This window comes from Monopterus albus, unplaced genomic scaffold (genome assembly GCF_001952655.1).
Source record: "Monopterus albus unplaced genomic scaffold, M_albus_1.0 scaffold130.1, whole genome shotgun sequence".
In the NCBI taxonomy this organism is placed as follows: Eukaryota; Metazoa; Chordata; class Actinopteri; order Synbranchiformes; family Synbranchidae; genus Monopterus; species Monopterus albus.
The window spans coordinates 649,018-667,728 of NW_018128010.1; the positions used below are offsets into that span (position 1 = coordinate 649,018).

Sequence of the window (18,711 nt, forward strand, 5' to 3'; positions counted from 1 at the left end):
GCTGGCATGTCACCTTTTTTACACACATGGTAGTTTGGCCAACGGCGCTGTAAGTCATACTGTGTTGAGACAAGTAGTGACATTGTTATTGCAAGGTTTTTATTGACTTGTTACATTGATTGTGGGTTATGATTAATTTGATTGTGGCAATGTTTCATATCCATCCATCTAGTGTCAAAAACAAGATATGTTCAATTTGAAAGAACTCCACCAGCTCTGATAACTGGATCATGACATGAAGTTATTATTCTGCTGATCTCTTTACACAGATCATGGTGCATGAATATCTAATGTGCAATTCTGTATGATGAGTACTTTACGTATATTTTGATGCCAATACTTTTGTACTTCTACATTTTGAATGCAGGACTTTTACTTGTAACAGAGTATTTTTACACTGCTGTATTGCTGCTTTTACTGAAATAAGAGATGTGAATATTTTTTCCACCACTGACAATCACAACAATGTTTTTCTGTCTCGTAGACTCAGCCTTAATGGTGACGTAGCAGATCCAATATGCCTGGCCCTCTTCCCACATTTTCCAGTGATAGTTTAATGTGTTAGTGGAAAACTGCACCGATGATGTTTGCATGTGTTCATGATGCTTCCATTAGTCACTTTGTCAGTAGTGCAGGATACTCTTCGATTGTGGTCAGAGACTTCAGGTTCACTCACAGTATATTTAACATGCAAATAAGGCAAGATGCTGTACATTTGATCTGAATCTAGTTCACGATGATTAATAGCTCAGCTACTACTATCAGGTGTGGCCTGACACTGACAGAACTTCAATCTGAAGAAATTCACTATATGTGTGCCAAAGTTAGCACTTGTATTTTATTACTTTAGTCAGTTTTTCAGTCTCTAAATGAAAATGTTGTCATCAGACTAATGATTGTTAGTTACATGGCTCATTTTACAGCTAAGGTAGGAAAGTACACAAGATGTACATCAAAATAAGGAAGGAGAAAATGTTTTCACTTATCACCTCAAACCTGAGTTTAAACAGTGATACATCTTATCTGAATATCATGTGGCTGCAGTAATGCTTCTACAGAACTACCTAATGTGCCTTAGGGATTTGGATTTCTACATGCTTTAATCTTGCCTGGGTTGAGGTTTAGGGAAACAAAACTTGGTTTAGTGCAAATGACGTCAGCTATCAAAGTCATATCTCCTGAGGTAAACTGCTTACTTGCTGTGCTGGCAGGTTGTTGGAAGGATTTACTATAACCTCTGGTGAAGCTAATAACTGTCTAACTGTTAAGCGATTTATTGAAGAAACCTTTTCTTTTCTTTTTTTTTTTACTGTAAGCAGGTATTCAAACATTTACCTTCATCTTATTTTAATCACTCCTACTACGAGACTGTTCCAAATTTAGTAGACTCTGGCACACAACTGCCCACAGAGGTCTAACTGAGGACAGCGTGTCTTTTGTTCTACAGTGATAGCTCAAGGCTCTGCAGCTTCTTGGAGTCAGACAAGAACAAGATCTCTCAGGTCATAAATCATAGGAAAGACAGATTCACTAGGGCCTGTGATCCAGTCCTGTTTTCGTCATCCATCATTAGAAAGAAAAAAAAAAAAAAAAATCTGCCTCCTGTAACTCAAGAAAATATAAACTAAGGACAATGAACAACTACTCTGTTGGGTGTGTTCTCACGCTTCATCACAGGTGTAGACACTGGCGAGTTTACCTCAAGAGACTTAGTGAACATCCGTCTGCCATGTGTCATCATGTAAACAAAAACACGCTGATGGATCAACAACTTGCCATATTAAGGGCGTCAGCGGTAGGTTGAGGAGAAAACTGTGTTCAGGTTCTGATATCAATTAGGAATGTATTAGTGCATGTGGGTGTCATTGGGTGCATATGTATTTGTATCTCAAAAATAACAAAATATGAGATACATGAAAAGCTGTCATGTTTTATTAACAGCTAGATTTTTGAACCTCTTCAGAAAGGGAGAGCGGCAACAGCAGTTTCAATAGTATTGAAATGGTGTCTGTTTTTCCTCTTGGCCCTGGTGGCGTGCATTACACAGGGCTCCATCTACAGTTGTGGTACAGTTTGTTCTATCACTTTTAAATAAATTTGTGAATCTCAAGACCATTTTATGAAATACAAACATTGATTTCATTTCTACATTAAACCTTTGTGATTTGTAGCAGCATATGTTGTTTTATATTGATTTCAGCATCTGGAGATATGTGCCATGTCTTATTAGTTACCAGCGACATGTCTTCCTTGTTAGTTTAGGTTGATTGTTTACTCAGTGGGCTGTCCCAAATAAACATGCTACTACTGGCAACATTAATCATTTAAGGTTCATAAATGTAGGACATCTTCACAAGCTGCCACTGATGAAAAGACTAAAGAAAGCATGACTTGATCTGAGGCAGTACTGTTCTCAGTAACATTAGATGGCAGATTGTTTTTGTTTACGCTACAAATAACACATAAATACCTTCCAGTGGTTCACATTAAAGATAGTTTGTGATTGTGCTGTATCTGCATCTTGTGCCCAGGCACACAAGACATAAAAAGAAGTTTAAACCAGGTCCTGTTTATGATACCCTGCTGTTATTATTGATGTGGTTTTGCAGCTGAGTAGCAACAAGTGAAATGAATACCTGAGAAAACTGTTACCACTTCTTCAGACGTGCAGTTGTTGCTGCCCTTTTCTGTATTTCCTTCTGACCTAAACCTTGTAATTCCACAAGATTTGCCAAACACAGCTGTATCATTAGGTGACAGCATCATGAATCACTTTTGATGATCAATTTTACCATAAACATGAGTCATAACACAAGTTATGGAAGAAATTGTTATTATTAAATATAATAGGGTCTTTTGATGTGCACAGTGGTTAAACTGTTAAACTGAAGACCAGCAGTCTAGGAAAATAGGAGGTCAGGTAAAGGGGAGACTGCAGCAGAACAGCTTTACAACATTTAGTGGAGGAAAAATGAACATTACCGAGCTTAAGTAGCAGTGCGGAAGCGATCCACAGAGTTGCCTGAAACACCAGCACAGCTGTTTCATTACATCATTAAATTAACATTTAAAACTGAGAATAAAACTCAAATTTGACACTAGATTCATTTAAATGACTTGTATAACCAAAATTCTGAATCATCTTATTTGGCTTCTTTTAGTTTCATCAAACACTTGCAAATCATTTGAATGTCTGTGGGTTTACTACTCCTCATTTATCACCGTGTGTTCATTCCTTTCTCATCTTTGCTGACTATTAAAAGACTCAGTCTGCTCATTCTGTAAAATGAATGTTTTAGGCCTAATCAACTTTTGAGGTCATAGTATCTCTATACCTCTAATCTTTATTCTTTGCAAAATTAATAACCATTATTTTGTCCTGCTGGATAAAAACTACAACCTTAAGACTTTTATTTTGAAGTTTTCAGGTAAAAATGTTTTTCTGACCAGCCATTAATTGGCCATTTAATAGAAATCACCCGTCCAAAATGATGAAGAGCACTTACAGTATTTTGTTCATATGGGAACCAACGTAAACAACAGATGTGTGTCACCAGCCTGTTAGCTGCTGCTGGACTCACCATGAGGACACAGTAAATTTACAGCTTCCTTATGGAGCCTCATACAAACATATATCTCTGATGCACTTCTATTCTTGACTGACAACAAAAAAAAGTGTTTTCACACAGTATGATATATATAATATAGTGTGCATGCACTAGAGCTACACAACTAAATACAGAAAACATGTAGAACCTAAACTACTGTGTGGTCTAATTACTGTGAATTTATTCAAAGGAGAATCATCAACAACTTATCTTTTATTCGCTTTGACCTAAACTGTGATAAAATGCTACAGAATTTCATGGACAAGAGCTTAAATCCTTTATAAATCAAAGAGCATTGTTTGTGATGGAAAACATTAACATCTTTGCATCTAACTTCACAGCGTTTCTCCTGCACATGTGCAAAGAAGAGGATGTTCAGTCAGGATGTAGGTTGGGAATCTGTCAAACAGGCGATGAAACGTTTATCACGTGCCTTTCTTTGGGCTCACAGTGACTATCAGGAACTGGGTCGGAACAATAAAACGGGGACATGAAAGAATGTGAAAAAGTGGCTTAGTTAATTATACACTGATTTACAATGCTGGCTTTAAATGCCTATAACTTTTTATGCCTATGCTTAAAAATAGACAATTGAATGGTCATTAGTTACATAGTTATGCCAAGCTGTAGGCCTGACGTTTCCATGTTTGGTCATAATGTATAAATTATGAGGGCTATGAATCCACAGCACTGAAAAGACCTTTGTTTTTTTTCTCTACATCCACATCTCATCCAGTCTTTGTCGCCCTCTGCAGATCATAGTCCTCATCACTGCTTCTCTCTGTTCGACCCGTATCTCTGCACAGTAACATTTATCAATTCCAGTATTGATAGACAGCTTAAATTAAAATACAAGTTGATGTACAGAATTTCCATCACTGTGGCATTCACAAACACTGAGACATTTTATCAACACCAGAGTTTTGAGATATTCCTCTTTTTATTACTTTAGATTAAGCTATTGAGTTTAACACTAAATTAAGTGCTTAATTATCATACTTTTTGTTTGTGGTGCAGTGACACAGCCAAGACTGCGTGTCATGTTTGAATTTATCAGCTTTTACAGACTTTCAGAGTTTATTTTAAGTTCAAGCATTTCCTAACTAGTCTGTAGATGCTGCTTCATTAACATTAGTAACATTAGAAATTACAAGCAAAGAATGAACACGTGGTGGTATTACAGGTTTTTATTTAACTTGGCAGCTCGTTCACATTTAGAATGGTGGAATCTACTCATGAAATTTGAAAGAATCACTGAAGGAAACAGACACATTCATTCACTCTTCACCCCTTAGTCCTAGGAATTATCTTTCGAACAAACATCTGAAATATTCATAATTTATTAACAGTCTGGCAACAATTATTTAAACAGTGGAAACATCATCAACAGTTATATAGTGTAAGTGGCCAATTTCTGTCTTTTTGACCAATGTTTTTGATTTTATTTTATGACTCAGAGCCATGGTAACCAGTTTTCTCAGCTAATTTGTCAGCATCTTCTAGACAGATAATCAGGTAGGTGTTTAGTCTCTCCCTAAAACATCATGTGGAACTTGCTCAACAGCTGGACTTTCTTTTGACATGTGATCAGTTCAAATATACAGCAAAAGGGAATTTGAGGGCTTTTTTTTATCCTAGCACGTCTGCCTCAATGTCTTCTAAGGTTAAAAAGGATGTAGGACTGTCGTCAAAATGACAATGAGAACAGTTAGCATACTCTGTCGTGATATTTTATTTTCAGTTTGGTCATTGTATTTTGAAAACACCCGCCGGAAGAGCTGGTACGTTTTTCATGCATATTGACGTTGACTTGATTATTTTAATTGTTGTAGTTTCTATTTTGTCCGCTAGAGGGCGGACAGTACTCCTTATAGTTAATGTCTGAAGTCAGCTCACCTTCTCAAGACCATCAAAAAATTATGATTTTTAACACGGTGGAAACACGTCTGACAAGTATAAATTAAGCTATAAGTTGTATATATTTTAACAGCTATTAATTTCAATTGAAAAAAAAATTTTTTAACACTTAATATTACAACCCCAAATCAGAAAAAGTTGGGAGGGTATGTAAAATCAAAATTAAAACTGAAAATAGTGAATTGTAAATCACCAGTGTCCTGTGTTATATTGAAACTAACACAGCAGCACATTATTTAATGTGACATCTCATTAATTTTATTCTTTGCTCAAAATAAACAGTAATTTCAATTCTGATGCCTGCAGCACATTCCCCCCCAAAACGAAAAAAGTTGGGACAGTAAAGTATTTACCACAGCGTGATAAAAATTTGAAGCGGTATCACATCAAATAATGTTCTGCTTTATTGTTTTTAATGTAATTCAGGACACAGATGATTTACAAATCGATATTTTCCTGTTTTAATTTTGATTTTACTTACATCCCAACTTTTTTTGATTTGGGGTTGTAGCTCGGCTACCTGCGTTTGTCTCATTAAATATATTTTAAGTGCGCCGAATTATTGCAAAGCTGAGTCATTTAAATGCATTAGTGCATTTAGGTTTTTATATTGTTTCGATTATAGTATTGTAAAAGAGTGTTTCCAGTCTTCTAATTTGATTGAGTGTGTACCATCCCGCTTAAACCACTAGATGGCAGTAAACACCGTTACATAATGTAGCACAATGTAACGTACCTAATCGTGGACCCCAGTAATGTAAATTACGGACATTAAAAGTATTGCTTTGAATTGCTGCTCAATACAGGACTTTTTTTTCCTTAACGTATTAGTAGTATTAGCTTTGCATTGCTTATTCAAATGCTATTTTAGGGGGCTGACATTTTGGCTGGTTTAGAGCAATACATGTGACATACAGGATAGTTTTACAGATTAAATTATGTTCACTCGCATGGCTTTTATGCCTCATACTGGAGGCTCCAGAGACCCCCAGGTTTCCAAATTTGAAGAATATTAATTCAAGCAATCAATAGCAAAGCTGAACGACATTCTTACTTTGCTTCAGTATGCTGGCCTTTTGGTCATCATATTTTGAAAGTACCAACCGGAAGTTTATTTATGCGGCGATGTCTGTATTGACGTAAGTTTAACTAATGAAAAACGTTGTTGCAGTTTCCCACCGTGACCACTAGACGGCAGCAAAACCCTAAATGTCATCTACACACAGCCTGAATGCATTGATTGGTGGATTGACTGCAACACACCTATCCTGAGGCATCAATGGTGACACACTAACAGTTCCGGTCAATACTTTCGTAATAAAAGTAAAAGTGAAGCTACGTTCAAGGCAGTTGTGCCCTTATTTTGAATGGAAGCCTCTGTACATTCGGTGACGCAGCTGTTGCTATTAAAAGGTCGATACCGTGGTTTGTAGTTTCGGCGACATAGCAGCTGTGACATTAAACCAGGGGGAGTCGACTACTATCAGACGAAAACTATTTAGGAAAACGGTTACTTGTTGAAGTTAACGTTATTCGACAGTTTGAAGGATCGTTATTCGACGAAAACACACAAGGTTAGCTACAAGTAAGCTAACTGACTAATTAAACGTTTTGGGAAGGTTTTCGCTCACGGTAAGTGTGAATTCCGTTAACTAATTAAAGAGCTAAATTAGCTAAACAAGCTAATCACGTTATGTTTCACGAGTTCTCAGTGTTATGTTTGTGCTGCTGTTAGTACAGTGAAGTTACGCTGAAACAGCTTAACTTGTATGAACAGAGACGTTGCCAACTTCATCGTATTTTATCCTGCTTTAGTGACCATTTGTTCACCAGATAAACTAAGGCAACCAACTAAGTTAGTGTTAAAGTTAACCAACGTTACATATAATCGGCCAGAGACTGGTCAGTTCAGTCACATGATCTCAGGTCGTAGATGAGGTGAGCTTAACACTCAGGGGCGACTGATATTAAGTCAGTAATAAAATAGAAGCTTAATAATAATGGCTATAAGTTAGATCAGGTTTTTATATAAAGTGTGCCAGTTTCACCAAATGCAAACTAAGCTGACAGTCATCAGCCCGGTCATGCTGTAATGTTTTGTTCTGGTTTAGGGAAAACAACAAATTGTTTTAAAAAAGCTAATTGTAGGTTTTGTTTCAGAGGAATGGAGAAAGCCAAGCAAGATGCATTCGACAATGCCAGACTTCAGCTGATCAAAGATGGCTACGAGCGGGCCTTTGAGTGCATCAATAAAGGACTGACAGCAGACGAAGCTGGAGACAAAGCCCAGGCCCTGGAGCTCTACAAGCGAGGACGACAGTACCTTCTCCGGGCCATCAGCGTGCCCTCACAGGGAAAGGAGTGCATGGGCAGCTCCTGGGAGTCAGCCAGACAGATGCAACAGAAGATGGAGGAGACACTGAACAACATCACTACTCGCCTGGCCATACTAGAGACCAGCTCAGACCTTGGACCTGGACCTGCACCGAGTGCTAGTGGTGTGTCTGCCTCTGGTGCTAGAGACATGTTTGCAGAATTTCTTTACCCAAAACTTCCCTCCAAAGAGAAGCCAGAGAGGCCGGCTCCGCCACACCTGCTTTATTCTAATGGCCAGGTAGCAGGAGCTGTAGGAGGCATGGGTGCCTGCATTAGTGTGTCTCATAACAGCCAGCCTGTGGTTTCGGATGAGCAGCCTCCAGCTTACTCTGCTCAGGCGGCTGATGGCCACCTATCAATCTCGTATGGAACTGATAAAGGGGAGATGTCAGTGGTTGGAGAGGAGTTCTATAGTCGTACACCTGACTCAGTGCCATCCCTCCAGAGTGTGGGTGAAGATGGAGAGGAGCTGCTGTACATCCCTCGCGGTGTACAGATGTTCTTTGTCACACCTGAGGGGCAAGTCAGTGCTCCTTCGTACCCTGGTTACCTGCGGCTGGTCAAGTTTACCAGTGACCCATCTGAAAGAATGTCCAACCGGCCCCCAGCATTTCTGCAGGTTAGAGAGGATAAATATTTTCCTACAGGTGTTAACATGTGAAAATACTGAGTGGTTCTAAACGGGCCACAGCTGCGTCCATGTGACGCAATCGGTGCAGATGAAGTGTCATCACAGTATCACCAGCTGTCTTTCCTTTTTTTATGCCCTTTAACCTGATTTTGTAAGATGTTTGCCTCTTTGCCTGTGAGTCATCAGTGGGAGTAGATAGGCTTATTAGTGGCCTCTGCCCCTGGCTTTATGGACATGATGATGTGATCAGGTAGACTTAGTACCCTAATCCCTATGGGTTTATTGGTGTGATGTCATCCTCCTGGGAAATATCAGATCAGGAACATTGCCAGTGTTAAACAGGACAAAGATGCTTCCCCAGTCTCGACCGTCTGCATATTCACTTATTTTTGACAGGAAATGAATGTAAACATGCAGCATCCTAAACTAATGTGTGCTGGCTTATTTTACCTGCTCTGCCTATATGAAGCTCTCGCTGTGACCTAGGTGATCTTGTAACCTGTTCATTTAACACAGCGTTATAATGTACTTTGTGTTTCAGTTACAGTATACTTATACTGAAATGCCAGAAAAAACGTTAATTTAACACAGCGTTATAATGTACTTTATTTTAAATGACAGTGTTTCAGTTACAATATACTTATACTGAAATGCCAGAAAAAAGATGCACCTGAGCAAAGCTAACGCAGTCAAATGTAGAACCTTGAAATAAATCCTATGTTGTGAAGTTTATCATGTTCAGTTTTTGTTGAAACGGTGTTACTGAGGGATTGAAAAGGACAGTTTAACACTCTGTTCCTGTTTCCACACATCTGACATCACTACCAGCCAACACGTTCAGGTTAAAGTTGCCACTAACAATGTCACACCGATACGTCTCGTCTTCCCGTGAGCAGTGTTTCTCTGCCTTTCTATGCATTTACAGAATCTTGTTGTAAAGTAAGTTATAGTCAGCACTGCTTAACCAGTTCATTCATACTGCTGCCCTTTAACCAAAAGGCATCCAACTGTTACAATTAATGCAGGCTGTGATTTGTTTTAAGGATCCAGCAAAGCTCCTGCCTTGTACCATTAGTCTCTGTTAAGGAAGTTCCCTAAACACAGACAAGGTGGCACGAAGTTGGGTCCTGTCTGATTTTTAGAGTATCAGGCAGTTCAGGAGTAATCTTACATCACAATGAAAACCATAAGGATCTTCATAAGGTGTATAAATCTTAACGTGACTCAGATGCACAGATTAGTCTGTGTCAACGTGACAGGTCAAGGGATACTTTTATCTCATTTAGCCAACTTGTGCAAGTTTGTGTTTTACTTATTTATGTTTTTGGCAGTTTGTTGCCCTGCTCTCGGTAAAAATGGCCAATGCACCGATATTAGTGGGTCATAACATGAGACTGAAATTTGACTCGTAATCGGGGAATTTCCCAGATGCTATTGCCACTGGGTGACATCAGTGATTCACATGAGTGCAAATAATCATCAGAACCCTGTTTACACTGTTAAGTCCTATAATCCTGTTAGACACACAGCAGTCAGAGGGAGCCGTGTCCTCTGGTTCGTTTTCTATCAGACAGTTCACTGTGTTGCACTAATCATTCACCATTAGATATGTCAGGCTTGTCTTTTCAAGGTTACATTTGGAAGGCTGTAGTTTATTATAATGTCATATCTGATGCCTTTTTCCCCTTTTGCATTTGTCTTCATTGTAAATTCACTGATCATGCTTTGCTGTGTGATGGTGCAGGTTACTCAGAAGTTACCTACTTATTGTCACATTTTCCATTGGTTGCATTTCTTTGTTTTTCTGAACTTTCCTGTGTTTCTTCGCAGGTGTGTGACTGGCTGTACCCTCTCATGGCCACAGACTCGCCAGTGCTGCTGTGTAACACTGGCGTGTTTATGTTTCCCGACATGATGGCGCCGACTCCAGGCTATTTTGTGGGGGTGGTGCTGTCCTCTGAGCTGCCTGCTGCAGACAGAGAGCTGTTCCAGGACCTGTTGTCCCAGATGACAGATCTCAGGGTTCAGGTCAGTGTTGCTGTGCATTCAGATCGGCAACAGCACAGAACGTCATAAGTAATCTGCACCTTAATACCATGCATTTTTGTGAGGCTTATCTCACTGACCAAATGCTAGAATTCTTTGAAATGTATTTGTTTGCATATGAAACTGTTTATATTATGTTTTTGAAGTTACCAAAGATTTGCCACACAAGGCCTTTTAGCAAATCCTCTTCCAGTCGGGGGCACAGAGAGCTGTTTTAAGACTTAAGTTAGAGCTCTCTGCTACCACTGCTGTTACAGGCATGTGGAACTTGCTTCTTCATTTTCTGGATTCTTTGAAAGCTGAGATCCCACTTCATCAGTCTGATTGTTGAATAACATTTATGAAGTACTAGAATATCTGAGGGGCCACACAGCAGCGTGGTGGCTAGCACTGTTGCTTCACCCTCTGGGTTTGAGCCCAAGCTGACCCCGGTTTCTGTGCAGAGTCTGTTCTCCCTGTGCCTGCATGGGTTCCCTCCGGGTACTCTGATTTCCTCCCACAGTCCAAAGACATGCAGCTTAGGTTGACTGGCGACTCTAACTTGTGTGTAGGAGTGAGTGTGGATGTGTGTGCTTGTTTGTCTGCATGTCAGCCCTGTGATAGACTGGCAACCTGTCCAGGGTGGACCGCACTTCTTGCCCAGTGTCAGCTGGGATTGGCTCCAGCCCCACCATGACCCTATTCAGGAAGAAGCAGTATAGATAATGGATGGACGGATAGAATATCTCAGCTTCAGCTGCTAAAGTTGACTTAAATTTGAGTGTCCAAATGGATAGATTTGTCCTCTCCCCGGGCCCCGGGGTCAGCTTGGGCTCAAACCCAGAGGGTGAAGCAACAGTGCTAGCCACCACGCTGCTGTGTGGCCCCTCAGATATTCTAGTACTTCATAAACACATATTTGTGTTCTGTGTAGAAATGCAGTTCAGAGTGCGATTGTTAATCTCATGATTTCACTGCTGTTTTGCAGTCTCCAAACACTCTTTGCCCTTTTCCTAGTCACAAGCAAATACTGCAAGAATAGGAAACGGTGGATTCTAAATCTAAAAATAACCCTGGACAGGTTGCCCAAGTTACCCTGCCTCAGCACTGTAGGGATTTGAAACTAACAACTGACAGGAATTAATCGGTGATAATGTTCTTATCTGCAGCAGTTGGAACAAGCTCAAAGCTTCGGCTGAGAGAGAAGTGCCATTTCTGCCATGATGGAGGTAGAGGCGCTGGCTCATACTGATGCCAAACAGTCATTTCTGATGTATACAATCAGGCTGGTTATCTTCTCAGTGGACATGATTCCTTATCAGCAAGTCGGCTCTTCAGTGGGTTTTTAAAGTTTTTGGGTCAGTAGAGGTTTGAGCACAAAAAACAACTTTGTTTCTGACTGTAGACGTTTTAAAAGGCCGTATCTGTAGCAGACAAATAGCACATTGTAATAATGAGAGGAGCTATTGTGTGAATTGGGGGTTACTTGGAGACGAGCGTCTTTGTGGAGATGTGTACAGCTTGCGCTCAGTAGCAGTACAAAGTTCTTATTTTCAGTCTACACATCTGTCTTCACCTTACAGTAGCTAAGTAATGTGTCTGTATGATCAGGCTCCAAGTGAAGCTGCAGACACCATTAATCTCAGTGAGAAGGTGCCCATCGTAACACCTGAAGAGACTGCTCCGGCTGCGACCGAGGAGGAGAAAGCTCTGCCCGAGTGGAGTGAAAAGATGGCAAGTGGGATCCTGACAGGTGAGGTCACATCATGCCTTCAAACTTCAATATGTGTATGCATTATTGTGTCAGGAATTAGTCTGGAAAGACATTGTTAATGAATATAGGTAAGCAGCTCAGCATGACTGCCCCTGTGTGATCCTGTTAACCTCTCAGGTGCGTCTTGGTTAAGCTGGGGCCTGGTAAAAGGAGCTGAGTTCACAGGGAAGGCCATTCACATGGGGGCGTCTAAACTCAGAGAACACATCACTCCAGAGGATAAACCCACCCAGGTCAGCCCCACGGTCACCAAAGGCCTCCATGTTGCCAAGCAGGCCACGGGGGGAGCTGTCAAAGTCAGCCAGTTTTTAGGTGAAGTCATCTTCACTCGGCATGTTTTACTGACTCGTGTGGCCTTTTGGCAGTGGACAGTGGGACTGACTAATGCTGTGTTACTGCAGTGGACGGGGTGTGTGCTGTCGCCAGCTGTGTGGGTCGGGAGTTGGCTCCACACGTGAAAAAACACGGAGGCAAGCTGATCCCAGAGTCTATGAAGAAAGACAAGGATGGGCGTTCCAACATAGATGGAGCCATGGTGGTGGCTGCCAGCGGGGTGCAAGGTAGAGTTGACCTACACTTTCTGTTCTCCAAGATGAAGCTGTTTCTAAGAAGTGCACTAAAATATACTGGCATGCTTTGCATTTTATGTATTTGTGCAGGATTTGCAACCATGTGGAGTGGTCTGGAAGTGGGAGCAAAGAACATCGCTACAAGTGTAGCGTCAGAGACGGTCACCACTGTGAAACATAAGTAAGTTTTCTGTTCTGTTTGAAATGACTTGTCTGTCTGCTGCCACTGGCTTCAATATACTGCAATTCACATTTTTGCTCAACACTGCTTGTTAGACAGGTTTTGTGTATATTGCAACTTAACACTTGTCAAACCAAAAGTGCACTCATTCACTTTCCTCTTCAATTTGCTTTGCAGATTTAGGGGTTTACAAAACATCTTTGACCCGCCTAATGAGAAGAGCTCGGTTTCTTCCTAGTTGTACATGGCTGTTTAACTCTTGGCAACTCGAATCACAAGCATGACTTTTTTTTTTTGGAAATGATTTGGCTCTTGCACAAAGCACTAAAGTCATCTATGCTGTGCCAATTCACTGCCCTTCCCTGTGTGGCAATTCACATGGTGGTGCTGCTTTCACTAATTTCAGTGTGTGCAATGGAAAACTTAAAATTGGCAACATTTCTGTCCTGCCTGATTTTAAAATCTTCCCTTAATATATAAATTGGTGCTACCTTTGCCAATGATGATCAAAATATCTACATATTATAGTTGATTTAAATAGCATGTCATTTATTCAAATATAAAATCAATTTGTCAACCTTCAAGAGTTTTTGTTGTACAGTTTCTCCAGTAAGTCAGACACACACCAAGCCGACAGTCAGCCGTCGGCCACAGCATCTGTCAGGGCTTGTCTTTCTGGTGTGTCCCGTATTGTTGGCAGTAGTCTGCCCCTGTTGGCGGCTCTTCGGCCGATTTGACATGTCGAATTAGCGTCGGCCCGTTGGGCCTTGTTGGTATGAGAGAGACCAGAACGGACATATGTGTTAGTCAGTCGTTGGCTGGAGTCTGTACCGTGTGTTCAAGCGTCATCTTTTCAACCTGACTGGCCAAGACAAAGCCGGCGTGAGGCGACGCAGTAGTCAGCCTTTGTTGCTGGTAGTTCTTTCATATTGACTTGGTGTCTCTCTGCCCTTAAAGTGAAGGATTGTGGTTTATCAGGTACTTCATTAACTGGATAGGCCAGAAATAAACATTCCCATCCTCATGCTTTCTTGAATCATTCTCAATATTGATAAATTGCCCACCCTTAGATTTCCAAAGTATAGTGGAAAAAGTAATTCAGTACAGATTATGGCAAAAATGTTTTAAGGTTGTGCACTTGCATGGGTTAAATTCACAAACAGCATGACATCTTTTCAATCCTCGCCCTGCATATTTATTAATTTTCCCCAAACTCTCTGTCTCCTGCCTCTCGCTCTGACCTCTCACCTAATCTGACTCCTGATGAAGGTACGGTGCTGCAGCAGGACAAGCCACAGACCAAGCTGTCCATTCTGCCATTAATGTTGGTGTCACTGCCTTCAATATCGATAACCTGGGGATCAAAGCTGCGGTGAAAAAGACTGGCAAACAGACAGCACAGGCCATTTTGGACGACTATAAACTCCAGGACAAACCTGAGAACGAGAAGCAAATGGAGAAATTGGACAAATAACTGGTGGTGCCCAGCCTCACAACCTCGGCAATGCCTTAAAGCATAGTCATTGTTCTGTCAAATATGTCTATATTTAATATTCCTTATTTATAAAAACCTGTTCTATATTTACAAGATAACTAACTAGTTATATTGATGACTAGTTGATACAGCTTTTAAGCACTTTATGTAAAATAAGTTGGAGGAACGGATATTATATAACCCAAATTAAAACGTTAATATGTAGTCTATTAAGACATGGTCCATGATACAGTTGGATTTTATCAGTTAACTTGTAAGTTAACAGTTTAACGCTGCTTGCTGTACTAATGAATCATTGTTGACTCATCACTGGAGTCTTTCCTAATCTTCACGAAGCATCTGTGTGTGTTTGTTGTTTCTCCCTGCTAAGTGCAATTATATCCTTGAATAAATGATGAAAACTGTGTCAGCATCTTCAAATATGACTGTTTCAGACAAAATATTGTCTGCTATACTGTTTTCCCCCTGCAGTGTTTAAAATGATAAATGAACACAGTCGTGCCTACAAATATATGTGAACATCTGCTTTGTAAAACTGAAAACGTGTTCATTGTGTATTAAATATTTTTGCTAGATCTAAACTAAACATTTGTCTCGAGTCAAACTGTAAATCTGATTTGTCTTCTGTTCATCTATTCTCAAAATGTTAATGCTGATAGTTTTTCATAAGAATTCATGTGTATATATAATTTTTCTGTGTGGCCAAAGCATTAACAATGTGAATTTTGAGGTTTATCATTTAAATTTTAGCTTTAAGTAGACAACTAATTTTCAAATGGCTTTGAAGTATTCCTCTGGTTACACACTGAGATTTTTTTTCATCACCTAATAAATAATGTCCAAATAAACAAGTTTCCATTTGCATTTTTATTCCATTATAGGAGCTGTTTAAATCCAGTTAACAGTATAAACACTATGATTCTAGTAGCTTAACACCTCCACCCACTGGCTGTTGTAATTTTCACACAATATTTTGATCCAACTGCAGATTTATTCTGTAAATTCCTTTTCTCCTATGTGACAGATATCAGTTAAGAAAATGGACCAACAAAGTACATTAATCATTGAACCAGGGCTGGAGTAATTTCTAACAACTGTAAAAATTCAGTCTCTACTTAAATATTCTGACTACACTGCAGAAAATTAAGATTGGGAAGTATTTGAGGAGGAATTCAGAATTTTGAACAGAGATATTGAGAAATGATTCCATCAATTTTTATTCACTAGAAAAAAATGTTGTGCTGAGTCAAACTGATTTTTTTTTCTTCACCATTGTGAGATAGTCCAGTGTTTGCTTCTGATTCCATACATAATCCAAGGACAACAATTGCAAGATAATCTCTACAAAAGATCTAACACACACCAAAGTATGATCTGGATCCAAGTACAATTCCTGATCTATGGATCCAGAATCTTCAAATGTATAGGGCTCATGGAAAACTTGAAGCTCTGAGACAATAAATGATGCTACAGATTTTGCAATTAAGATCGAATGCTAACTGAAACTCTACTGTTTCAATAGGGTATCAATAAATTTGACAATATTTTCAAACAAATCAGTAAAACTCAATGGCTGCACTCAGTTACAAGTTTCCTCATTGCAAAACAAAATATCATGAATATCTCGAGATCTCATGCATAGGCCCTTGACTCTTGCTTACTTAATACGTTTTGTCTGTTTTAACCCTTCAGGGAAACACCAAGGGAAACAGTAGCAGTGGGTGTAGAGGTGGTTTCAGAGGAGAGCATTGAGGCCTGACGCCAGCTGTAGACACTGAGTCAGAGCAGAAAGTGAGAGGGACAGCAGGTATCAGGTAGTGACCAAGCGTCCTGCAGCTGTGTCAGGTAGCTGCATTATGTACTTATACCTCAGGGGCAAATTATTGCAAGTTTTTAGTTATTTATCAGTGAATATTTGTATATAAACATGGAACCTTCTGACAAATCTCGTTTGCATTTTCTGTTAATAATTATTGTCTCATTGCTGTGAGCTTTTTAGGATTAAATATGCATTTCTGAAATTTGTATATATATAATAAGTTTTATTATTCAACATCTAGTCTACATTGATGTAGGATAATAATAGGTGACATTATAAACATCACAGGGACTTGAGCTCAGTCAGTCTTGCTATGTATTGTAAAAGCGTGCCCCCTACTGTCTCTCTGCTGGGCTGCACCCTGCTGCTTCTTTTAAGATCAAATGCTATTTTCAAACAAATCAGTAAAACTCAATGGCTGCACTCAGTTACAAGTTTCCTCCTTGCAAAACAAAATATCATGAATATCTCCAGATCTCATGCATAGGCCCTTGACTCTTGCTTACTTAATATGCTAAGAGTTTTGTCTGTTTTAACCCTTCAGGGAAACACCAAGGGAAACAGTAGCAGTGGTTTCAGAGGAGAGCATTAAGGCCTGAGGCCAGCTGTAGACACTGAGTCAGAGCAGAGAGTGAGAGGGACAGCAGGTATCAGGTAGTGACCAAGCTTCCTGCAGCTGTGTCAGGTAGCTGCATTATGTACTTATACCTCAGGGGCAAATTATTGCAAGTTTTTAGTTATTTATCAGTGAATATTTGTATATAAACATGGAACCTTCTGACAAATCTCGTTTGCATTTTCTGTTAATAATTATTGTCTCATTGCTGTGAGCTTTTTAGGATTAAATATGCATTTCTGAAATTTGTATATATATAATAAGTTTTATTATTCAACATCTAGTCTACATTGATGTAGGATAATAACAGGTGACATTATAAACATCACAGGGACTTGAGCTCAGTCAGTCTTGCTATGTATTGTAAAAGCGTGCCCCCTTATTATCTCTCTGCTGGGCTGCACCCCACTGCTTCTATTCAAGGTTTCTCTAACTTTCAATGGACCATCATCTCTTTAATATTCTGTGTCCTGACACAACTTTTTAATATTCCTCTCTTCAATGTAACTATAACTCTCCCCAGAGTAATACTGCCTCCTTTCACCTATAAAAAGAACTTCATCTGACTTCACACTGATTAAGGTCTTGGCAGGAGATTCTTCTCGGTGCTACTCACAGACCTCCCTTCTTAGCTGTTGGTTGTGTTGCATCCTACGCTTGATAAAAAGTAATGGCTCATGGTCTTAATGGGGTCACGTGTTTATCCAGCAGAAACAAATATTGCTGCCAAAGAGGAACAAATTCTTTTGCTTCTGTTAAACTGCTGCTGGTAAAGGAAAAAGAACAGGCCTGCGTTTGCCCTATCATAAAGATGCTGATGAACATGAACAACTTTGCACAGCCTGTCTTGTTTGTTTTATTTTGTTTAGTGTATTTTTTGTTTTGATAATGGTAACAGTTTTGCCATAACTGACCTCAATGACTATATAATCCCTTATTTTATCCCTTGCCTAAGCCTATAAGGTTCCCCATAAATGACCAGTGTTGTGTTGTGAATGATTGGTTAAAAATGTGTCATGACAAATCACCCAGATGTTAAAGCTACATTTTAGATGTCCACAACTTTAATAGTTCTATTTAGATGACTTGAGAGTTCCCAGCTGTATAGATATTTCATCTGAATCTGAAATACATACAGAATGCAGTGGGGACTTAAGAACATCCTACAGATATGATTGCCAAGTTAAATGTTTACAGTGTTACTTTAAGCAGGAAACATTGTGCAATGTTGCTCAGAATGTTAAATCATTAAAATATACTCAGTTTGGCTGAGAAAAGACATTTTTCATAGTAGTTCACAAAAAATGGTTCATTGGTTTCACACACAACTGTTGTGAACATTGTCTGTAAAGTGTGCAATACAGTCATTGTGGACAGAAACCAGACAATGTGCAAAAGAAGCTTTATGCAAGGCCAGCTAAAATAACATTTTCTTTTTATATTAACATCTCATTGCATCTACAGATTTCCAATACTGAAAGATGCCATGTTGCAGGCTTCCTTCCTGAATAAATTAAATCCTCCTGAAGGGAAATCAATCGACTTCACTCTGTGAACTGAGATGGGATCCCAGTGAGGAGATTGTCCTGTATAACTGGTCATCCATCCATGGAAACTGTCAGTCCTCCTTCACCGCCCCTGCCCGGTGTTGGCCTTTTTGTTCTACCTTGGTTCTTATAGCCAAACCAGCCCACATGTCC

General features: G+C 39.6%; 1 protein-coding gene across 3 annotated transcripts; it reads left to right on the forward strand.

The window, feature by feature from the left end:
• Positions 1-6,792: 6,792 nt before the first annotated feature.
• On the forward strand, positions 6,793-15,157 carry LOC109967502 (spartin-like). Of its 3 annotated transcripts, none has more exons than XM_020613126.1 (8): positions 6,793-7,157; positions 7,685-8,520; positions 10,363-10,560; positions 12,169-12,310; positions 12,449-12,643; positions 12,733-12,891; positions 12,991-13,081; positions 14,351-15,157. In XM_020613126.1, exons 2-8 carry the CDS (start codon positions 7,690-7,692, stop codon positions 14,553-14,555), a joined length of 1,821 nt encoding a protein of 606 aa, XP_020468782.1. In that variant the 5' UTR covers positions 6,793-7,157; positions 7,685-7,689; the 3' UTR covers positions 14,556-15,157. The 3 variants fall into 3 exon arrangements, with proteins under 3 accessions (XP_020468782.1, XP_020468783.1, XP_020468781.1); XM_020613127.1 differs by lacking the exons at positions 6,793-7,157; positions 14,351-15,157 and adding exons at positions 7,383-7,463; positions 13,259-14,344 and having other exon boundaries at positions 7,686-8,520; XM_020613125.1 differs by lacking the exon at positions 6,793-7,157 and adding an exon at positions 7,389-7,463 and having other exon boundaries at positions 7,686-8,520.
• The last annotated feature ends 3,554 nt before the right edge of the window (positions 15,158-18,711 follow it).